This window comes from Camelus dromedarius, chromosome 17, assembly GCF_036321535.1.
Source record: "Camelus dromedarius isolate mCamDro1 chromosome 17, mCamDro1.pat, whole genome shotgun sequence".
Taxonomy (NCBI): domain Eukaryota; kingdom Metazoa; phylum Chordata; class Mammalia; order Artiodactyla; family Camelidae; genus Camelus; species Camelus dromedarius.
Genome location: NC_087452.1, coordinates 12,474,829 through 12,498,156, shown reverse-complemented (window position 1 = coordinate 12,498,156; position 23,328 = coordinate 12,474,829). Strand labels below are relative to the sequence as shown.

The 23,328-nt window shown below is 33.1% G+C and overlaps 1 protein-coding gene across 1 annotated transcript in view; it reads left to right on the top strand.

Moving 5' to 3' along the window:
* Positions 1–23,328, top strand: part of LOC105095302 (contactin-6) — a 255,776-nt gene that overhangs the window by 164,724 nt on the left and 67,724 nt on the right. Inside the window, exons 6-8 of the mRNA XM_010987428.3 lie at positions 813–1,016; positions 3,267–3,369; positions 21,111–21,295. Coding sequence (XP_010985730.2) covers positions 813–1,016; positions 3,267–3,369; positions 21,111–21,295 — 492 coding nt within the window. The remainder of the gene's footprint in view (positions 1–812; positions 1,017–3,266; positions 3,370–21,110; positions 21,296–23,328) is intronic.

Here is a 23,328-nt window from a genome sequence, read left to right as displayed (position 1 = left end):
TTCCAGAGGTTTATTGTTTAGAAAAAAGGACGTGCTCTTTTTCATATTTAAGCTTTTGTTCACACTCTTCACTCTCTGAGCAATGTTTGTTTGATCATCTGTTGCCTGGATAGCTCTCATCAATTCTGTTGGTTTGAACATGAAATTCTTCTCAGAAGACGACTTTCTGACCACAGTTCATTGTAGGCTCCTTCTCTAGGCTCCCTGTGTTATTTCTGTCAAAGCACATATCTTCCCAATAATTATAATGAATTGTAAGTGCTTGAGCTTTACAGGGCATAGGCTTTACTTTCTTGTACTCTAAGTCCAAAAATGGTCACAAAATAGGCACGCTCAGAAATTATGTAATGATTGAATAAATTCCAAGATTAGTGGTAAAGTCCTTGAACTTACACCTTGAAGTTAAATTGTTAACAAGTACACCAAAGCATGATTATTGTCAGCATCCTCCTGATTGCATATTGAGAAATACTGCTTTAACATGAGTATTGCTGAAGAAAATAAGTGTGCGTGTTGAGCCAACAGTATTTTACATATCTTACAGTTTTTTCTTAGTAAGTTCATCTCCTTATTCCTTTGACACCCCATCATCACATCCTTACTCACACAAAGCCTATGACTGACAGGGAGACCATATCATCCAAATTGGGATATATTTGACTATAAGGGAATATTACAGTTATACCAGGACAACAGGTATAAATTGTAGAAACAGGAGCACAATTTTAATCTATTTATGGAGATGTAGGGTACAGAACTTTCAGATAACAATGAATGGAGTAAGGCTAATACTTATTTTTTCTGTTTTCCAGATTTATCTTATGCATGGACTTTCAATGATAACCCCTTATATGTCCAAGAGGACAAAAGGCGGTTTGTATCTCAAGAGACAGGAAACTTGTACATTGCTAAAGTGGAACCATCAGATGTTGGCAACTACACTTGCTTCATAACAAACAAAGAAGCCCAGAGAAGTGTTCAAGGGCCACCTACTCCTTTAGTGCAGCGCACTGATGGTAAGATGCTGAGTTTTCTTGAGAATATATTTTGTTCATGGCTTTTGAAGCCTGGGGGAGATCAATAGAGCTTTCTGCTTCCCTCTGGCTCAGTGGAGACATATCATCTATTAGTTGAGGTTTAATTCACAAATATGATGAAAATCAGGTATTATCAAAAATAATAGAAAATTATATAATTTATCCATGTGGTAGAGTATATATGATTCTGGGGATACTGTGCTCTGTCTTTTCTGGCATTGGAACAGATCATCTTTTCTTTGCTTAAGAAGTATATTGTAAAAAACGAAGATTGTTTGGAGCAATAGGCAGCATATATGTACATGTGTGGTTGCTGCCAAACTTACTAATGGAATTAATACATTTTCAATGAACATATGATATAGCTTCTCTTTAATGCTGCCTTCTTTTTCATATTTGTCTCTTTTGTTCACTCTTTATTTTTCTGGTTGGCAAGACAGGTAAACAACTCACATCCAAGGAAAGAAAATCAAATCAATGTTAATTATGAGCATTCCAAAGAAAAATGAGATACAAGATTCATACTAATTATATTCCTGCAAGGAACATAATTCAGACTGGTCTCTGATGAGTTTTGTAGTTTAGCCAAGCCACGAGATTTAAAGAGCTAGAAAACCTAAGAAAGTCACTGAAGTAGGAAAAAACCCTCTAGTTGATTCTTTAATTAAATATTCACAGAGGGAAATGTAAAGTTAGAAAACCTGTTGATGCATTTTATGACCAGATTCTGGACTTGAAATATAATACTTCATGGTGTTTTTCTCCTCTCCAAAGAGTTTAAGAAAAGCAGAAATATAATGCTAACAATGGCTGACAGAATCATGGAACTAGCTCCACACAGGGAGTTCTTATACAGAGCTTTCATAATCACTAACTATTCAAAGATGTTTGCATGGTCTTAATTTAGAATTCAGAAACCACTAGATTTACTCATAAGTCTTATTTCTCCCCTTCAGTGAGCACTCTGTTCATGACTGGAAGAACTCATAAGCCAAAGATATACATAGAAACTCTACCTTATTTCCCTCTTGTTTTCTTCCTGTCTACTTAGTTTCTGTTTCCTCTCAATTTCTGCATTCTTCTATCCCTTCTATTCTTTTCAACATAATATGGTAAAAATAGACCAGAAGCATTATACACAATATTTTTAAAAAACAAAAAAAGAAACATCTTCCAAAGTAGTCACTCAAGAAATATCAAATGTCAAGGAAATAGAAAACATAAAACTTACTAATTTAGTTGAATGAAGTAGTACTCTCTACCTCCTCAACCATAGCCTCTTTGAATGTCTGGAATGATTAAGGTCTTAAAAATGATGTATTTTTATTTTATATGTATTTTATAAATTTCATGCTTTGTGCAATTGTACTGGCCACCAATAAATCATTTATAGGAATGTATTACTCTTAGTGTTTGGTATATAACTAAAAAAAAAAATTCAAAAATTTAAAGAATCTCAATTTGTTATTGATTAAATTAATTATGTTAATGAAGATAGCCTAGAGATATAGTTCTGTTTGTTCCAACTCATCTGGTAGATAGCATACTTACAATACCTTAGACTATTGTCTTATTCTTATCTTAGCCCATATCCACAATACCTTTTGAAAAGTTTAAAATTATAAGAACAGAAATGTTTTTGTAAGTGTACAGCAAATTCATTTAGCAGTAAAACCTTAATAAACCAACATAAGAATATTTATGTCCTTATGTATCCCAACTGGTTACCTCATAGGTTTTGTTGCAAAAGCGCTGATATTTTGAATTAAGAGGTGCTGCATCAGACCTCTTACACAGTGTTAGCTGAAAACTTCCTTATTCCTAAATAGATCTGGTCCTTGAGTTCTGTGAAGGGATGATAGACCTAAGAAATCTCTAGAGAAGAAACTTGCTTGATAATACAGAAGCATTTTAAAATCTGGTATATTCAGTTCTTAATTGGAAACACTAATTCCTCTTAAGATGCTGTTGTGGAATACAAGGAAATTTGGAATGTCTCTACTCTGATACTTTGATATATCTTAGGTATTTCCTTTTTAGGGGAGAGAGAAATAAACTAATTCCTTATATAGCATCATGAAGTTTCTCAGCTCTCTGTAACTCATTAAGGTATAAGAAAAATACTGTTAATTGAAGGACAGAATAATCAGATTTTGGTAAAGAAAGCATTTACTTCAGAGAAAACTTCTATTCTCTAGAAATGCTGCTAGTTCTTTTGGTATTTAACAGGTGTGATGGGGGAATATGAACCAAAGATTGAAGTGCATTTTCCTGAAACTATACAAGCTGCAAAGGATTCATCTGTAAAACTGGAATGCTTTGCCCTTGGAAAGTAAGGTTGTTTTTTTTTTCCTGGTTGTTTTAATTTAAACAAACAAATATTTTGGTGTTCAAATGTTGCTCTATGGTAAATTAGCAAACAGATTTCAAATGCTGGGCAAAAGTGGAACTTTTTGACTGGACTTTAAACAAACACGTATAATACTCCGAAAATGATTGGGGCAATAATTCCCCAATAAATGTGCTGACATTTACTCTCAATTGACTGTAATGAAACCTATTTAGGCAGCACATTGCAAAAAAAATAAGTGCACTTCTACAAGATGGTGAGCAGGTCACTAGATTTTCAACACGTCCTTGACTTCATCTCGTTCTACATCCAGAAATATGTTGCCTGGAGTGTCTCCTTGCTTAATTAATCAACCATTCTTGTAAATGAAAAACCTGCACTGATAGTTTCCAAAATAAGGCTAATTAAATGCCACTGTTCACAGACAATAATTAGAATTGAGCCAAACCAGCCCTGGTAGGGGAGGCATTTTGTTTTACTAACCTAACTGTTTATCTGCAACAGGTTTGGAAAGCTTTGAAGGCTGTCAAATACCTGCATTTTTGCATAGAATATCCACATCTCTCTGCTTTTTTGGCAATATTCAAATTTCATTTTTATTCCCATAAACACTAGTAACCAAGTAACGAAGAGACAGATGGATAGACCAGATTTGCCATTTTAAATATTGATGTATATATGAATTACCTGGGGGCATGGTTAAATTGAGATTCTGCAGATCTGGGGTGATGTCTAATTTCTCCACTTCTAACAAGCTCCCAGGTAACAGTGACTCTTCTTATTTATAAAACATATTTTTTTTTTTTGTAAGAGACTTGATTCTCATTACCACCTTTGAGGGCTTACCTATAAATCCAGAGTGTATTCCTAATGTGGACATCACATTTAGAAATAGTGATTTACATTCCAAACTATGGAAAACATCCTTAAAAGTCTCCATTTTGTTATTAAGTAAATATACTAAGCAATCCAAGTAATGGCAGTTACTAAATCTTTTAGCTTCCTTTCTATGTATGAAATCTTGTAGATCTTTAAATTTCTCAAGTTATCCATTTTTCATGTATTTAAGGGACCACATTTCATTTTTATACAATACTGGTTGGATGGTATTTGTCCAATAAATAATTACTGATTGATCAAATTATTCTTAAGATAGTGACATAGAGAGGCTTTGTCAGTTTTTATTTCTTTGCCTAACTTTTAAGATATGATGAACTTTCAACATTTTCAAACTTCCTCAGAAATTAAAGCGTAAAAAAAAGTTTGTCTCAGTACTTTGAGAATTAGTTGATTTATTTAAACAGAATACCAAAGATAGTATCTAAAAAGAATATTGATAGCTTATTCTATGATATTTGGCATTAGAAAATATGGATTCCTGTCATTTAAAATTTACTCTTATATAATAAATAACTGAAAATGATTAAGGCTAGTTCCAAGAATCTCATATAAATAAATTTCACTTGTTAATCATTTATAACTAAGAATTTATGTGATATACATAATCTTCATAATTGTGCAAATATAGTATTTTCATTATATTATGCAGAAAATGAGGCTAAGGTTGGAGAAGTAATGTGTTCAATTTCATGTTTTTGAGAAAAGGGCACTTCAAACTTACTCCCACATGATTTTAAGTTCTGAACTTGGACATTTTTCAGTAAATGGCTAAGATAATTGCTCTCAAAGCCAGAGGAGGCAGATTGAATTCCCCATTTTCTCAAAAGCTGTCTGACCATTAGCAAACATGCTTCTTAACCTCAATGAATTTCCATATTCTCATCCAAAAAGGTTGTGATACCTGCCTCCTGTGTTTTTTTTCAAGATTAGAATGGATAATACATGTAAAAATATGGCAAACCTCATGTGTATGTACCAGAAAAAAACTGATAAAGTATAGGCTCATTGTAAAGTTTATACATAAATATTTACTGCATATAAAATAAAATTAAGGAAGAATGGGAAAACGGTGAGAATTACTGAACTGAATTTCATAGAAAACTGTCAAGGAAATAAGTGATTTACTGGAGTATACTTTGTAAGATTTTATTGGAAAAAATTAATAAATGTTGAGATTATATTTATTAAATTAATTACAATTAAATTATGTATTTAATCCATTGTATTAATTATATTAATCAATTTATATTAATAAATTGTATTAAGCCATTAATATAAAAATTGAAATTCCTGCAGGTTAAAATGGGAAGTCCAAAGCATCCATGGGGTCAAAGTGATAATGTTAAAATGCCTTGTGTAAGAAAAGTATATTTTGTGTAACTAAAATATAGATTTATTTCTTCAAATGGACAGAATGTATATGAAAATGTTTTGTATACTCTGGAAAATATTACACAAATGTGAGCTACTAACAAATAGCTTTTATATACACTCACCAACAGTTTTCAGAAAACAAGCTGCATTGTGTAACATTGCAAACACACTAAAGGGTGTTTTTAGTTCATTATAAACTTTGGTATCTACCAAAGACTATTCTGATTTTTCTAAATTTGCAACATTAACAAACATAAAAAACAACATATTCCCTAGAAAATTAATTATATGGTAGGTTATAATTAGCAATCTGAAAATAAAAAAATCAAACTTCTTGCTTTTTAAGTTATAAATCGCTACTAGTAGGTTTATTTGCAAGTGTTTTTATAAACTATTGAACAATAATTATAAATAGTGTTCTCTGACATCTCTTCATAAAAATGTTGCTGTACAGCATTTGGGTTTTTTTTTTTTTTCCAAATGTGGAGACTGCTTTGTACAAATCCATTTAAATCTCATTCACTTTCTGAGGTCCTGCACTTCTCTGTAATACGTTTCATACACCAAAAACTGAAAAAAGCTAACTGATTCAGAGGAGAATACAAAGTTTGTTTTTTCTCTTATTAGCAATGTTTATAAACTCTTTTGCTAACCAACTACTGACTAGTATTTATGCTTTAAACTATACATTCATGAAACTAAGATTTATGTATTTTGGTAAATGAGAGAAAGAAAGGAAAGGCAGGAGGGACAGAGGAAAGAAAATAAGTAGGTGAACAGGTTAATAAGAAGAAGTTATATAAAGAGAAAAAATTACACAGATAAATGCCACATCTTATTTTGATTTAGTTTTTCATTTTTAGGACCTCAGACAGTTCCTGAAATACTGACTGGTTTTCACTAAATACTTGTGGAAATATTTCCTGAGTAATTAGGAAATAATGCCCTTTATCTCTGGGAATACTCCTTCTCTTAAATGTGTAGATTATTTTGGCATTTATCTTGCTTGTTCTTCTCTGAGCTTCCTGGGTCTGTAGTTTGATAGCTGCCATTAATTTTGGAAAATTTCCAGTTATTATTACTTCAAATATTTATTCTATTCATTTCTCTCCTCATTCTCCTGGTATTCCCTTTAGACATTTGGTGCACCATGCATAATTGCCCCCAGTTCTTTGATATTCTTTTCTTTTGTTGATGTTGTTTGTTGTTTTTATTCTTTTTTTCTCTTTGCATTTCAGTTTGGCAAGTGTCTATTGATATTTCTTCTAGTTCACTTGCTCTTTCCTCAGTCATGTTTACTCCACTGTTGAGTCTATCAGAGGCACTCTCAATTGTATTACAGTGTTTTTATGTCTACCATTTTCTTTTGATTTTTTTAGAATTTCCTTTTTCTGCAACATTAATCATCTGTTCTTGCATGTTGTCTGCTTTTTTCATTAGAGCCTTTAGTGTATTAATCTTAGTAATTTTAAATTCTCAGTTTAATGGTTTAAAAAATTTTGCCGTATTTGAGTCTGGTTCTAACACTTAACTTTGTCTCTAAAGACAGTACTCTTTAACGGGACTTTTATTTTGTTGTTAAAACCTATATATGATGCAATAATAGGTGCAAGGAATTGATTTTGCACTAGATTATGGTGGTAACTTTTATGTTTATCTGGCAAGGGGTTAGGCTGTGTTTACTGCTTGTTGTAGTCTTGGTGTCAGAGACTAAAATTTCCTCTATTGTTTTTGTTTTCCCTGTTGTCTTTGGGTTTCCCTAGAGACTCTTTCATTTTTAGAGTCTGAGGTCTGTAGTTCCTTTAGCTATAATCCCCTGCCATTATTAAGGGCTCCTATTGATGACATGAAAGTCCCTGTTAACTAATTCTATCATCTCTGTAATTTATATGTTTCTGTTGACTGTTTTTTCTCCTAATCATGATTCCTATTTTTAAATGCTTTTTAGGTTATTTAGTATCTTTAAATTGAATTCGAGACATAAGTGTTATGTTGTTGAATGCTGGATTATGGTGTATTTAGTTCAAGTACTGTTTTTTTTTTAAGATTGTTGATACAGCTTATTATTTATTCATTAATTTATTCAGTGAAAGATCCTTTAAATTCTGCAGTGCTTTATAATGTTCAAAATTTTCACACACATGATTTCATATAATTCTGTAATAAACCTTTTTTTACCCATGACCTCTATATTGCCCCCCGCTTCCCTCTCCCCATTGGTAACCAGTAGTTTGTTCTCTGTATCTGTCAGTCTACTTATTTTTTGTTTTACTCACTAGTTTGTTGTATGTGGAATCAAGTACTGAATTTTACTGACAGCAATTAAGTTCCTGTAAAACTGCTTGATCTTCCTGTAGCTTATTATTAAGCATCCTTAGAGTAGATATAGAGTAGATGTTAGTTTAAGGCTAGTTTACTACTAAGATGCACCCCTCTACTGTATGCTCCAAATGTTTGCTAAGTCTCTCTTCTCTAGCTTGGTGGAACTTTAAAGTCTCCCGGCCATGTTTGAGCTCTGGATATTGTTCCTCACTTAGACTCAAGTGTCACTGTTATGTAGATTTTAGGGGCCTTTTCTTTTTCTACTCCTATCCTCTCTCATACTCTACTCTGCCATCCCAACTACTTCAGTCACCTGTGCCTCCTCTATTCAGTGATGCAATCACATCCTATTGATGTTTGCCTCCTTATTCCCTATAGATAGAAAACCAGGGATACCAACAGCTTACTTCACGTATTTCCCCTCCTTTGGGGATCACAGGTTTGCGCTGCCCATTGTATCTCTAGAATTAGATTTGTGCCCATATATTCGTCTACTTTTCTAATTGTTTCCAGCAGGAGGGTAAAGGTAGCTCCATTTATTCCCATACAGCTAAAACTCAGGTTATTTTTTAATGCTAATTTTGAGGGTATATAAGATGAAGTTTAGACAAATGAAACAATTTGACTAACATAAATTCAGATTTGGGATTCAAATCTAAATCTCACTGATTCTGACTTCAAAACTCATACTCATAGCCATTTGATATTTACATCAAGTTACTTATTTTAAAAATGGATTAATTACCCATGTGCAGATATAGTTAGCCCTCAATTCTGTGAATGTCTTCCTAAAAGAAGGTTTAAAAATTTCAGCAAAATGGTAAAAAGATGTTATCTGGGGAATGAAATTATGGATATAGTTCCCATTTAGATTCTCTGTAATTACTAGTATTTCAGCAAAAAAGTAAGTTTAATTTTTCATATTAGAATTTTTAATAATTCAAAAGATAACCTTTTCAAAATTCAAGTTGTTTTTGATCAAGAAGAAAAAAGTGTTTCCAAAAATCAATCAGGGTCACTGAGGAGCATACACACCAATGGATTTTATGTGATGATGACATATATATACCATTTATAAAAATCTGGAATAGATAATTTGGAGGAGCTCAAGAAACATACCAACCAACCTCAGAGGCTGCTGCAATTATGCAGGCAGGGAGTATAGAGAGTGAGGTCTACAGAAGGCTGGTGAGAGTGTTTACTCATAGACTCCAAACCACCATAGGCTAATGCGAGTATGGAACAATTAAGACAAAATTTCAGATACCTGTTTGAACTTAAATTGCTATGACTTTGGGGATATGTAACTAACTTTCTGTGTTGGAGTTTCAGAGCTGACATGATCACAGCATTCAGCTCTCAGCTTTGTCTCATTTGTTTAACATGGCAGACTCTTAATTATCTAAGCTGCAAATTAATTGTATTGTGAAATACCCTGACAAACTCCTTGGATAGGTGCTATGCAAATATAGTATGACTGACTGATAGATCTGTGTGTCTCCTTTCAAGAAAATATAAGCTTTTACTCTCAGTAAAGAATTTAAACTGATAAACTTCATAACTCTTCTATGGCTTTTATAAACAACCAAACATATTTTCTTTTCTTTTCCTTTTTTTTGAATCTTAATTTAGTAGCTTTGCTGTCAGTGGTCTGGAATGTAAATAAAATTAGTAGCTGCACTGAATGTTCCTACTTTTTCTGGAGCCTTCATGCATAGTAAATATACATACTATATTTATGTATACATGTCTATCTTATTTATTTTTTCTAGTTTATGTAGGAAAAGATATCCAGCTTGACTATTAATGTCAAGCAATAAATATGGAGTCTCAGCAAGATGTTTTTTTATCTATTCCAGAACTTTCAGATGACAGAGCAGCTATTTGATGTTTGCTTTTCTTTTTACACATATGGACATCATCACAGATCATACCACAGAAAGGTTGCTCAGGTTCCTCAGGATGATAGCAGTATTTTAAAATCAAACTAGGTGCATTGTGATTTTTCAAGCTTTTAACACTTTTTTTTTTTAAGTGAGAGAGATATCTTAAAATTTTCCTATTTGAATGTCTAATAAGTAGTTTAACATATTTTTTTCCTCATTGAGTTGAGTGGGTAGAGAGAATAATATTTTCTTAGGCATAGTCTGTCCTATTGCCCCACATGTGTACTGAAACCTACTCTTTAGGTTCCTGTTAACTGCTTTGCATTTTATCATGATTTTACATTGCTTGGCATAAAATAATATGGTAAAGTCTACGCCAATCTGAGAACTGACAAACCTTGAAATCTTTAAGAAACTGAAAGACATTAACCTTCAACAAACACACACATACACACACTCACCCCAGGACTGAAGTTTTTATCATTGGATTCACTAAAATTTCAAGACAACAGTGTTCTGGGAAAAACACAGACTTTGAATTCAAAGATATCAAGGTTTACATTCTTAGTTTCCCAGTCAATAGCAGGGCCACTATGATCAGTTTTCTTATCTGTAAGACAAAGGATAAAACATAGATTAGATAGATAGATAGATAGATAGATAGATAGATAGATAGATAGATGATAAGTGGAGGATAGAGAGAAGAGGATTATTGTAAGAAGAGGATTAAACTTCCCTATTTAACTACTAGAGTTCCTGGCTTATAATAGGCAATCAATAAATTGCAACAAGTTTATTAATCATGGCAATTGTTAGTGTTGCTAATGGCTGAGGAGGTAAAAAGGAATACACAGGAGGGAGAGAAGGGGTCTCTGCATTATATTTTGGTGCAAACACAATTCTCAATGACTTGCTCAGAATAATGGATTTACCATTTCTAGATAATGTGTTTAATCTTTATAAGGATTACTGACATCCTCCCATTCACTGATTTGGCAAATTAAGCTCCAGTATTTATTAACTTAAGAAATATGCATGGGATACCTCATTCAATAATTTAATTTCTTTATTCCTTCACTTAGTCACAAGAAATTCTTCAAGCAGCAGACTCTGGACTTGGTCCTGGGGAAATACAGATGACTACATAAAGGCCCTATGGAGTTTGCAGACTGCTGAAAATAGGTTGGCGTAGCAACATGTGATACACATTTTTCCTAGAATCTGTTCTTTCCTTACAAATTTTCAAAAAAGGAAGATTCAAGGGTAATCACTCTGGGAGCTTTACTGATTAACCTTTCCCCAGGTTGCCCCTTGTTAAATTGAGATTGGAGGGAGTAACTATCAATTTCTTTTGTAGAACTAATGTTAGGCTGTTATTGAAGTTTTTTCTATCTCTGAGAATCAGAAGATTCTTGCTTCTTTTTCTCCCATTTCATCTATTTTTTTTTGATTGATAGACTCTTAATAGTTTTAGAACAGAAAAATTGAGCAGATAGTATAGTGAAATTCCATATAATGCCACACACAGTTTCCCGTGTTATGAACATCTTGCATTAAGACAGTACCTTTTTTTTAAATGAGTGAACCCACATGAATACTTTTTAAAATTAACTAAAGTTCATACTTAACTCAAATTTCCTTGGTTTTTACCTAATGCTTTTTTTTTTTTTTAATTCCAAAATACCACATTGAGTTTTCTTGTCTTCTTAGGCTCTTCTTGGCTCTAACAGTATCTCATACTTTCCTTGTTTTTGGTGACCTCGACAGTTTGAGGAGTGGTGGTCAGTTTTATTGTAGGATGGCCCTCTACTGGAATGAATGTAATATTTTCCTCATATTTAGACTGAGGTTAAGGGTCTTGGACAAGAGGACCACAAAGGTAAAGTGCCATCATCACATCCTAACGAGGTTACTGTTCCATCAAAATGATCTATACCTGCTGATACTGGCCTCCTGAAGTAGTTTTTGTCTGGATTCTCTACAATAAACTTCCTCATTTTCCTCTTTGCACATTGAGTTGTTGGAAAGAGGTCAATATGTACTGTCCACAGTGAGCAGAGTTATGTTTCACCTCCTCTGAGCTTTGAATCTATGTAATTTATTTGGAATTCTTCTGCATATAAGATTTGTCACTCGTCCCCCTCTATTAATTTATTCAATCCTTTATTTGTATCAGTATTGATTAGTAGATAATTTGTTTTATATTTTGCGTTATAATCCAATACTGATTTATTTGGCTGCTATAAGTGGTTCAGCATATTCTTTTGTAAAGTAATTTTAAAAATATATACTATGAATGTATCTCCTGGTCATTAAACAGTCTTCTATACCCTCAATTGTAATGACAGTGGGGCATTCAAATGTATATTTTCAACCAGTTTCCTACTGTGGACATTTTTTTCCTTTTTTCTCATTTTTTGTTATTATGAAAAATAACGTAAGGAATATCCTTGTGGCTATATTTTGCCTATTGCCATGAGAACTTCCTCAGTATATTTCTAGAAAATTAGAATCATTGGATAAAAGGAATTTAAGAGCTAAGATTTCTGATTTGTGTTGCCAAATTCTCCTCAAGAAAAATTGCAGAGGGTGTACTTTCAAAAAACAGGACCTCAGCCTAGAAATTGGGTCTCCTTTCATCTTATACACACACTGAATCCAATGTCAAACATTCCTTTCATTTTTTTTCTATTTCAAAAAACAAATTTGGATTTTTACACTGCCATTTCTAAAATTAAACTAATGTAAAGGCTTTAAAACTCATCCAAGAAGTATATATATATATATATATATATATATATATATATATATACTTCTGCAAGTAACTCTTCATCCTTTCTCTCCCAGTCTATCACCACCTTTCTCAGGAGACCCACAGTTCTTACTTTTTAGGTAACTGGCAATTCCAAGAGAGAAAGATTTCAAATCCAAGCTGGAACTCAGCTGAAGGAAGAAAAGTTACCTCCTTTTTTTTCCAGCTGACCTTGGTTGGAACCCATCTCTAGAACCTTTACCGAAATTTAGAGGTATCTCAATATGTTACAAAACACTCTCTGATTTTGTCTTCTGGCCCTTGGACAAAAGGAATTCTACCCATGGGTTATAAAACACATCAATTCACTGGATGAAGAATATACTTCTAAGCACATATTATACAGCCTAATAAGGTGACTCTTATGTTGTAGCTGGTTAGTTCATGCAGGAAAAGCAAAACATGGTGATTTAGAGCTCAGTCACTATGAAAAGACAGACTTTAGTTCAAATCCTTTTTCAAAAAAAAATTTTACTATGTGATACTGGGCATGTTACCCTAACTATTTTAGTCCCAGTCAAAAAAATTTGTAGTCCTCATCTACAAAGTGTTAGTAACAATAGTCCTGTATCTCCTAGTGTTACTATGTGGTTTAAATGAAGCACCTAGCAGAGTGCCTGGGATATAATGTGTTCAATAAATGTTAGCTATATTAGTGATATAATAGTTAATTATTAATAAATCATATATAATGTTTCCTTTACTTCTTTATATGGAAGTTCATGATTATGAGATAAGCTAAGGTCAAGCACTATAATTCTGAAGGAATTATACTTCTGAATATAATTCTGAAGGATTATGGGCCTCAAGAACCTAACGACCAAATTATCATTCTCTCTACTGTAGAGCAATAGAGCACTCACATGATTGGTGAGATATTTATCTAGGGCTATTATTATGTATTGATAAAACATTATGAAGAAGCTGTTAATTAACTGCTAAATATGGTGCCATTTTCAGCTCTAGCACACCTTGAAATGATGGGCTCCAGTTTATGTTTCATGTGCAAACTAGTGTCTATATTATGGAGTAGAAAATGGCAATAAAATTCTTAGGGAAGCTTTGGAAAACAGAACATTCCTGTCCCTATGTGACGATCGTGGTAACAAGACAATTTAGTAAGCTGTATTATTGGTTCAAAGTTTATATTTCTGGAACTATTCTCATGACATGCTCTCATTTGATCCTTTCAAGAAGCCCTGTATGCACCCATTGTTATCTCTAGTTATAAAGAGAAAGCTGAGACTCACAGATGTTAGGTAATTTGCACTCAGTTACAAACAGCTTGTCTGTGTCCTTTTACTCTACATGCAAGTACCATTCTGCTATCACTGCTGTATGACCGAACTATTTGTGGCTTTTCAATTGGCTACAGTAACTGTAGTGTCAAATACCAGAGTAATACACGCACACGGTAACATTTTTTCCCCCAAGGGAAACCTGATATAGACAATGACCAGTAGGACAGGATCCTGACTACATTTAGATCACTCAGAAAATTTTTTTTTCCTTTTTCTTTAACAGTGAGATTGCTTTCCTACAGAACTCATGAATTTATCCATAGTGTAGCCCCATAGGACAATCTTATATACCAAGCTCTTTGTATGAATATTTCAAGTTGAGGAAATGAGAGTAGCTAGCTGAACAGTCTGAAAATTTAAAAAAGACACTCTTTGTTGGTTTTGTTATTCTGATTCCCTCTCTGATGAAAAATGGCCACCGACAGGATTTTCTGAAATGAGGTTCAAGTTAAGAATAATCCCAAATATAAGCATCTTAGGAAAGTGGTTCTCTGTACCAGTTTCGAGTTAAAAACTTGGTGTGGCCTGGATTTAAGCTGTGGATAAAGAGGCTTAAGAAATCCAGGGGAGAAATATAAGCTTCCTCCAATAGCACAAGTAATAAAAATTCTATTTATGGGCTAAAAGTATAGAATTGAAGCACAGTTCCTACAAGTGTGTGAAGGACTTTAACTTTCAATTCAGGTTGAACTAGGCCAGATGGTTAACAAATGCATTCTGTCTCCAGATAAAATTAATAGGATGCTCACTCCATAAAAGCACAATGACAGGAAAGGATGGAATAAAAGTCCTTACTTATGGCAATGCTTATTTAAGAAGCACAAAACCAGAGAGGGGGAAGGAAAGAAGGAAGGAAGGAAAGAAAGAAAGAAAAGGAAAAAAGTTCTGCTTTTACGACCTAGTATTATTTTACACCTGTTGAGGACCCACATTTCAGGCAAATATAGAAGCAAAATAAGAAAAGGCTTTTGCAAAGCTCTTTTTGAAATACAAGGTTCATGAATGTCTCATCTATGGTCTGAGGAAACTTTGGATGAGGGAATTGCTTCAAATTGGTCTTCCTTATTTAAGCTCAATTTTGACACTGTATTTGTGAAGATTAAAAAAAAAAAAGATGAAGTGGGGAGGAAATGGAGCTGAAAGGATGAAAGGGAAATGTCGCCATAACTGGCTGATCTCTGTAGTTAGGATGAAGATAGCATCATTTATTTTGACTTAACCTATGTAATGGCACAGTTTCAAGTGATTTAATAATCATCTCCATTCTAATGACCCCTCAAAGATCCCCCTTGCTCCATAGCATTCTTCATATGTTAATATATTAACTTTGCATTTTAAATAGACCACTTATTTAAATCAAAATGAACTGCCAGAAAATACTGCATCACTAAACTAGTATGATCAATGTGAACAAACAGGTAGATCACCAAAGAATGCTGAAGCCACAGAAGGAGGTATCTACTAGTGCTAATACCTTGAATGGGTGGCAACTCAAAGAACTGGTAGGTGGATCACAATAAATTAGCCTATACTGGAATTCTAAATGGAGGAGAACTGGCAGGTAATAACTTAGCAGAAAATTACCTGTCAAAACATGAGTACCATTCCAAAAAGGTGATTGAGGATTCTTAGCAGCTGCCACCTGAGTATTTAACTCAGATGACATATGGAAGCCATCTGTCATAAGACTGGTACATAGTAAGCACTCAATTAATGGTTATTAATATTCATAAATAAGTGCTCAGCTTTCTTACAAAGCACTGTTTTTTTTCCTCTTTGGAGAATGTTGTCTAATTCCTTTCCTCCCTACCACAATGGTCCTAGATGATTAGTCAGGTTGGGAAAAAAAGTATTTCGCAGCAAATCAGGTCGTGTCTCACCTGAGAGATCCCTGCTCTTGTGATGAGGAGATGAACATGACTGCTATGATCAGAGGCAATTATCTCCTTAGCAGCCAGTATATTAAACAGTGAGAATCAGGAAATTTGTTTCTAGAAACATATGTGCGTGCTTGTGTACCCATTTCATTCACAGAGTGGACATCTGATTTTAGTTTACAAATGATTCATAAATCAATTTATGTCAAATGCCTAGTCATATGGAGTCCTTAAAGAAAAATCAAAAACAAGTAATTATAAGCTAGAATTCTTGCTTTTGAAATGATAACAATAACATAATGATTTTAATTTTTTAACTTGTCATTAACACAGAAAACATACTGTTTATTGTGTGCTAGACAGTGTGTTAAACACATGAAATGGATTACATCATTTAATCTTCACTACAATCCTATGAATTATGTACTAGTATGGATCCCTTTTCTATAAATGAGAAAATTCATTATAAAAATACAACAAATTATACCTGATAAATGTAAGGACTGCACCCTACCCTGTATTGTGTAAGTAGCATTCTATTATAATAGCTTTGTTATTATTATTATTATTACCATTATTATTTAGATACAATGGTATATCTTGGAAAAATTAACTTGCATTTAAAAACTAAAGCTCACTACTAAAATAATTTCATCTTTTGTTGATTTTAGTTCTTTCCACCCACTGTCCATTTGGGATGACTTCAGAAAAGAGAGGGTGTGAAATCTAAAGCAGTTTATTTAATGTCTTCATAAGCAGTTTCCAGATATGTGCATTTTTATGTAATCTATGTTTTACATTTATTCTTCCTGACTCTATTTCTCACATTACCAGTGGTAATCAAGAGGTTCATGACATTCATATTTAGCAGGAACATAATAAATCTGAAAAAAGCTCAGCATTTAATTAGTAACTGTGAAATCTTATAGAACTGCTTGATTTTTCTCTCATTAGAAATTCTGTTAACATGAAATGTAGCCACAAAATGCACCTGATAAGACTTTTAAGTAAAAAATTTAAATGTTCAATTGACTATTTTTGGGTAGTTTAGTTGCTCTGATAATTCTAAAATATCTAGAGTATAAAATAAAATATCCTGAAGAATCTACCATATCATATAATTCAATCACACACATAGAAAATAACCTAGCTAGCATCTGAACCCAGACATTCAGACTCTATTTGTCAAGTCTTTTTTGGATGAAAGCAACAGGAAAATTACTGAAACAAGCCTAAGCCAAAAAGAGGCTGTACTGACAAACAGAAATGTTCAAAGGGACTTTCTGGTTTTTGGATCAGGCATGACTTGATCCAGGCGTGTAAAGAATTCCAAGTTTCTTTCCTTTCTGGCTTTCAAAGATACTTTCTCCATTTGGTGGGAAATTGTTGTCTAGAAGCTCTAAGTTTATATCCCACTGTCTGAGGAAACCCTAGTGACAAAAGATCCTGTTTTTAATAGCTCTTCCAAAAGTAGTCCCAGAATTGAGTCTAGTTGTCTCTGATTGTGTTCTCTTAGCTCTCAGAGTTGATCAACCTTGGTGGTCATGATGCACCAGCTTCTAAAATTGAGACCTGAACCTTGTACTTTCTCCTGTAGCCAATGGAATAGTCCTCCCAATTCAAATCAGATGGACTAAAAATAGGAGGCACTAGATTTCCTAAGGAAAAATCAAAAAAGCAGACAAAAAAACCAAAAATGTGTTCACTGCAGATTGAGAATACTAGACTCTAATCCTTACATCCTTCTTCAGAATTGAAAGCTCTTATGTTAGAAGCCAGTACACTGAATCTTACAACCTTCCCCACAGTTGAGTGGTTTATGAGAAAAGACTTACCACTCCAAACATAACTGAGGTAAGAAAACAACAAGCATCTAGAGGAGGTTCTTTAAGTGAGAAACTTACCTGTCTCTGTTCCTCTTGTTTCTTTTACATTTCTTGCCTTCGAATGTAATTTTGACCCTACGGAACACCATTCTCAAAATACGTTTCACAGCCATGGTTTTTCACAAGGATTCTACTGCTCAGTTTTTGGTCTTACATACCATTAATGTTCAATTCCACAGAATACCTTTTCATGTATATCAAACGGCTATATAGAAGTACCACATGGAGAAGTATTTAAAGATTCCCTACAGTTGGTACTGTAATTTAAGTAGAACATGATTAAAGCATATTGAGGATTCTAATAAATTGGTTTTCCAAGAATTAGATCTTGAAAGGATATATATATATATATACTTAAGTGACTTTTTACAAGAGTTCTTACAAAGAACTCACAGGAGAATAGAAAAGTGGGACAGGAAGAAAAGAGTAGCCAAGCAGAGTACAGTATCAAGAAAATTTCACAGAAGATACATTTTCCTTACTCTTACAGGGATATTCTGGAGGGAGTGCAGGTCACACCTAGAGGTATTCCACCATCAGGGACAGGGGAGCTGCAGTATTTATACCTCAGCCTTGAGTCAGTTATTGGTTAAGAGCTGCCCCCGGGAGCATGTAATTCCTAACTGCTCTTAATTCCTTTTCTGTGTGAACAAAAAGTTAGCTACAGCACCTTGAGGGTAGTTGACAGCAAAAAGATGCATGTAGTAAGTGTTGAAAGTGAAAGCACGTCAGGATTTGGAGTGGATAAAGGATCCGAAGGGACGTGGGTGGAGCACTGACACTTCTTCCTGCTACACTGCTCCTGTTGGAAAGGTGTATCTATATAGGATGTGCTGTTTTCTCCAGTCCAGGGAAAGGTGTTTTCCCAGAGAGACTTAATTGTCATCACTGAGTTCTTCTGGAAGGGAAAGTCAAAATAGATGGGACTGGTGGGACTTGTTCTTTTTGCCCCCCACTTAATTGGGGCACTTAAAAATGGAAATTCACTTTTGTAAAACCACAAATGCCAAAGCTATCAGAGGATGATTTTACAACAGCTGTGGATTCTTTATTGCTTTGTAAGCACATAGATTCTGAGGCAAAGAAAACCTGGAACTAAATCCTAGCTGTGCCACATTAAAGAAGAAGAAAATGAAATTATATGTGCATGTTATACACATACATAGTGCTTGGCACACAGTATGTGGTTAATAAACCATATATATTTGCTGTGACATTATTATAGTTATTATGATTGAATATCAAACTGTTCAATGTTGGTTTAGAGATTTATATATTTAGTTAGGTTAAAAATTAACTTCTATCTTCATAGTTAAAAATAAAGAATAATATAACAATGGGAAAATACTCAGTCATTACCAATTTTTTTTTGTCTGAATGTTTTAGGTTAAAAAATTCTTAGTTGAATACTTTGCATGTATTTGTCATAAACCTCAGAGACACACTGTCACAAAAAGTTAACAAAGGATCATGGATTCAGACAATTATCAGAGCCTCTATTTTTCTCTCTGCAAATAAATTTTCTTAGAATTTTTCTATGACATGAGAAAGGCATGCTCATTGTAGGAGAATAAAGGAAAACAGAAATAAGAAGAAAAAGGAAAATAAAAACTTCATATCTTCACAATCCATAGATACTAAATTTTCATGTTCACATATGCAACACATGCATTTTTAAAATTTGGATAATCCTGCCCCAGACTTGGTGAAAATCTTTCTATATGAGTATGTTTTCTTGTAGAACTTTATTTTAGTTTGGTGTTTCATAAAATGAATGATTAAGAAAACCAGTTATCTAAGGTTAATTGTTGGCAAGACTGCCACTTTACTAAAATGTCAACCTAAAGTGGTAAGGCTTTTTTAAAAGGACAAACCCAAAAGTTATCATAATAATGATTTTGTATTTGACAAAATTCAAGTTGTATCTGTAACAATATGCCAATTCTCAGAAAAACAGACGAATCAAACACTGATTGTGGAGTATGTTTTCTGAGAAATGAGCACATGCATGATTCTTACACTGTGTGTATCTTTGATTTGCACAGGAGGACCATCATTGTTTGCCAATAAAAATTCCTAGGGCTTCATCAAGTTTCTTGCTTTATTTGAAGCCTCTTCTGAGTCATCACCACCAATCTTCTGCAGTTGTTTACACTCAGACCCTACAGATCTTTATTTGTCAACCTCTTTGTATGTGATCAGATGCTTCTCCCATATTACTTTTGTGGACTTAACAAATTCTGAATCTTATAAAAAGTTAATAATTTGGCTTTCCAAATGATTTTTTATTATTAGTATTGTTATTAATGTGAAATATGATTAGAACTATTTAAAGTAGCTGAAAATCTATAAGGGAATGAACAACTACTTGACAGTAAGAAAATTAAGATGTTAATGTAAAATAGATAACTGATTAATTTTACAAATGATTAGTTTATTAGGGAATGTTTTCTGGTTGAAACTTTATTTATAGCTCACATTTATCTATATTCTACTTGTAAAAGTGAGGCCTTCCTCACCATGAATTTCTAAATTTATCCCCATTGTTTGACACTGAGATTCATACATTATAAAACGTATTTATGTTCTTTTAAAAGATAATTATATTAGACTAAAGATACTAAATTTAAGATATTAATCTAAATTCATATAAATAAAGTAATTCTTTACAAATTCTTTCTGACAAGAAAGAGTACAATGTAAAGTTGTATGTCATTGTTTTGAAAGATTGGGTATAAACGAGTACATTCTTTTGAGGTTGATAGATTCTATACTCCCACTTCATGTGGACCTGTTATATAGTACTGATACCCTTTGATAATCTAGCTCACCCATCACGTGTCTTCAGTTACTCAATAGTACTAATTTAGCTATAGAGGGATATGTATTTTTATCTCAGTATCTATAAATATAGAGAGCTTGCCTCCTCTTAAATGTCATATCCTTGCAAAGAATTTCCTGACCAACATATTTAAATTGATATAATCTTGTTACTGTCTCTACTAGACCATATTTCCTTTGATTCAGTTACTACAATGTGCAGATATATTTGTTTATTATTATGTATTTATTGTGTGTTTCCCCACTAGTCTGTACGGAACATAAGGGCAGACAACATGCTTAGTTTAGACATCAATTTTTTCCCTGATCAGAGTACTGTGACTTGTACGTGGCAGGCAGTTAATGAAGTGTTAAAAATCGATGGATGAGTGAATGGCGAAAGACTGCATGATCTGAAAACTAGTCATAATATAAAAGATTGACTGAATTTTTTTCTTGAGAGTTATGCTTAAGGACATTCTTATTTTATCCTGCTGTCATAAAGACTAAACCATCTTCTATTCTAATGAGGTATAACTGTTTAGTCCAGTCCCTGATATTAGTTGGAGGAGGTTGGATGGAAGCCCGTTGCCAGGGAAAGTCAAGTACAGCAAATCCCAAGCTATCCTTGAAATCCCGAACTTTCAACAGGAAGACGAAGGCTTCTATGAGTGCATTGCAGGCAACCTTCGAGGACGAAATCTTGCAAAGGGTCAACTCATTTTCTATGGTGAGCTAAGAGAATTTCAAAAAGTATCTGAAATATTTGGTAATATAGTTCACTGTAGATAGTGAAAGTCATTAGTATGTCGTGGAAAAGTAGCATAGGAGAGAGACCATTTTTTAAATACGGCTTTTTCAGTATAGCCTATGTATGCTCTTGTTTATTATAATTGCCTTGAAAATATCAGCAGTGTCACACAAAACCCATAAAAGTTTGTAACACAAAGTAGGAAGAAATTCAGTATATTTCCCTTAAAACGTTCAGAAACTGCCTATGACAATCTTAATTATAATCCCAAGTAGATTTTGTAAAACAGAAGGAGAAAATGACAGGAGAAATAGAATGCTAAATGGTAGTTTTTAGTATGTGTTTATATTTCCCATATTTGTCTACGCATATGTAGGTAAGAGAAAAGTAATCACTTCCCTTAAAAAATACATTTGCCTCAATTACCAGAATCTTTCATGAAGAGAAATGATAAAAGCAAACATTTTCTAAAAATTGCCTTTATGTCTTCTTTCATCCAGGCCAAAAAGACACACTTGCATGACAGTTCCTTTTTTTTTTTTTTTTTTTTTGCATGAAATAAACCATAAAATACACCTCACAATATCCAAATGGTCAGTGCTTTTAAAATAGTCTTAACTCCTTTGCTAAATTTATTACATCTGTAATAGGGGACTTTTTAAAACTGTATTTATACATGGCCAAAAGTCATTTTTCATGTGATATGTTTATATGTGACATGCTTACATTATAATCAATGATAAAGTAATTGGAGGAAAAAATATTTTGATAGCTAGAAAAGTCTAAGGTATTGTAATTACCTTGAAAGACTGCTGATTGAGTTTATATACATATTCTTTTGAAAGAATATCTGGAATTTAGCATCCTTTGTAAATAAAAATAGTAAAGATGCAACTGGGAGTTTTTTAGTGGCACCAAGACACTACAGGCTTTGGCTAGTTTTAAATTTCTATTAGACAAATATATAGCCAAAAGATAAATCAGAAAATGGAAGTACCTATAAACTGAAAATCAATAATAAAGTACTTTCTCTCACATTGATAAAGCAACTGTTAGCTTACATAGATTTTATAAATATTAATTCATATGACTTTTATAAGCAATATTATAGGTAAGTAACTTTTGATGAGTTGAACAAGAACTCACAGATAATGTTTGTCAGATCCAAGATGAAAACCTTGAAACATCTGAAAAATATACTCTTTCCAGTCTACCACAGCTCTTCAACATAGTGATCTAAGTCCATTCACATGACATCTTGTCACAATCAAATTATCCTTCTAATGACTCAAAATGGTCTTTGTGGGGAAATAATGGACAATTGGTCAATAAGACAAAATTATGTTTCTTGGTCACCTATTAATTTAGTTGTCAATGTGTTCCCAAAGGAGCAGAAAATTGACTCAATTATTTGAGAGTTGAATAATATTTGAAAACTTGAAGAGAAGAATCTCAGTCTCATTTGTTGCTGTGTTATAATTCAGAACCCTATCCCTCTGTTTTGCATCTTTAAAACCTCCAAAGTAAGTTTATAAAGTATTATTTTCATTATAGAAAATGGAACTCATTCAGAGGAGTTAAGTGAGTTATATAGCCAAAGATAGGGGGAAAAATCTAAAACTCAAGCCCATATAGCAAAAATCCTAACCTTTTTTTCTTCATATAGTTGGTTCCTACACAATCAAAAAATTTAAAACTTTGTTCTTCAGAATCCTAAGCATCCAAAGAATGTACACATTAAATACATAAATATGGTTTAACATTATACTTACTGCATTAAGTAACAAACCATATATATCTCAAACTCCTTTAAGGTATGTGATTTTTATGAGTATGCATTTCTTCTCCCAGGTCAAACATATATTAGGACAACTTCTAAATAATTATCTACAAATTATAAAATATGTTAATAATAAATAGAAACATGACTCAATTTCATCAGTACGCCCAGTGCTTCTACGTGTTGCCTTGACTTATCCCCCAAGGCTGAGAAAAGCATATTCTATAACTGG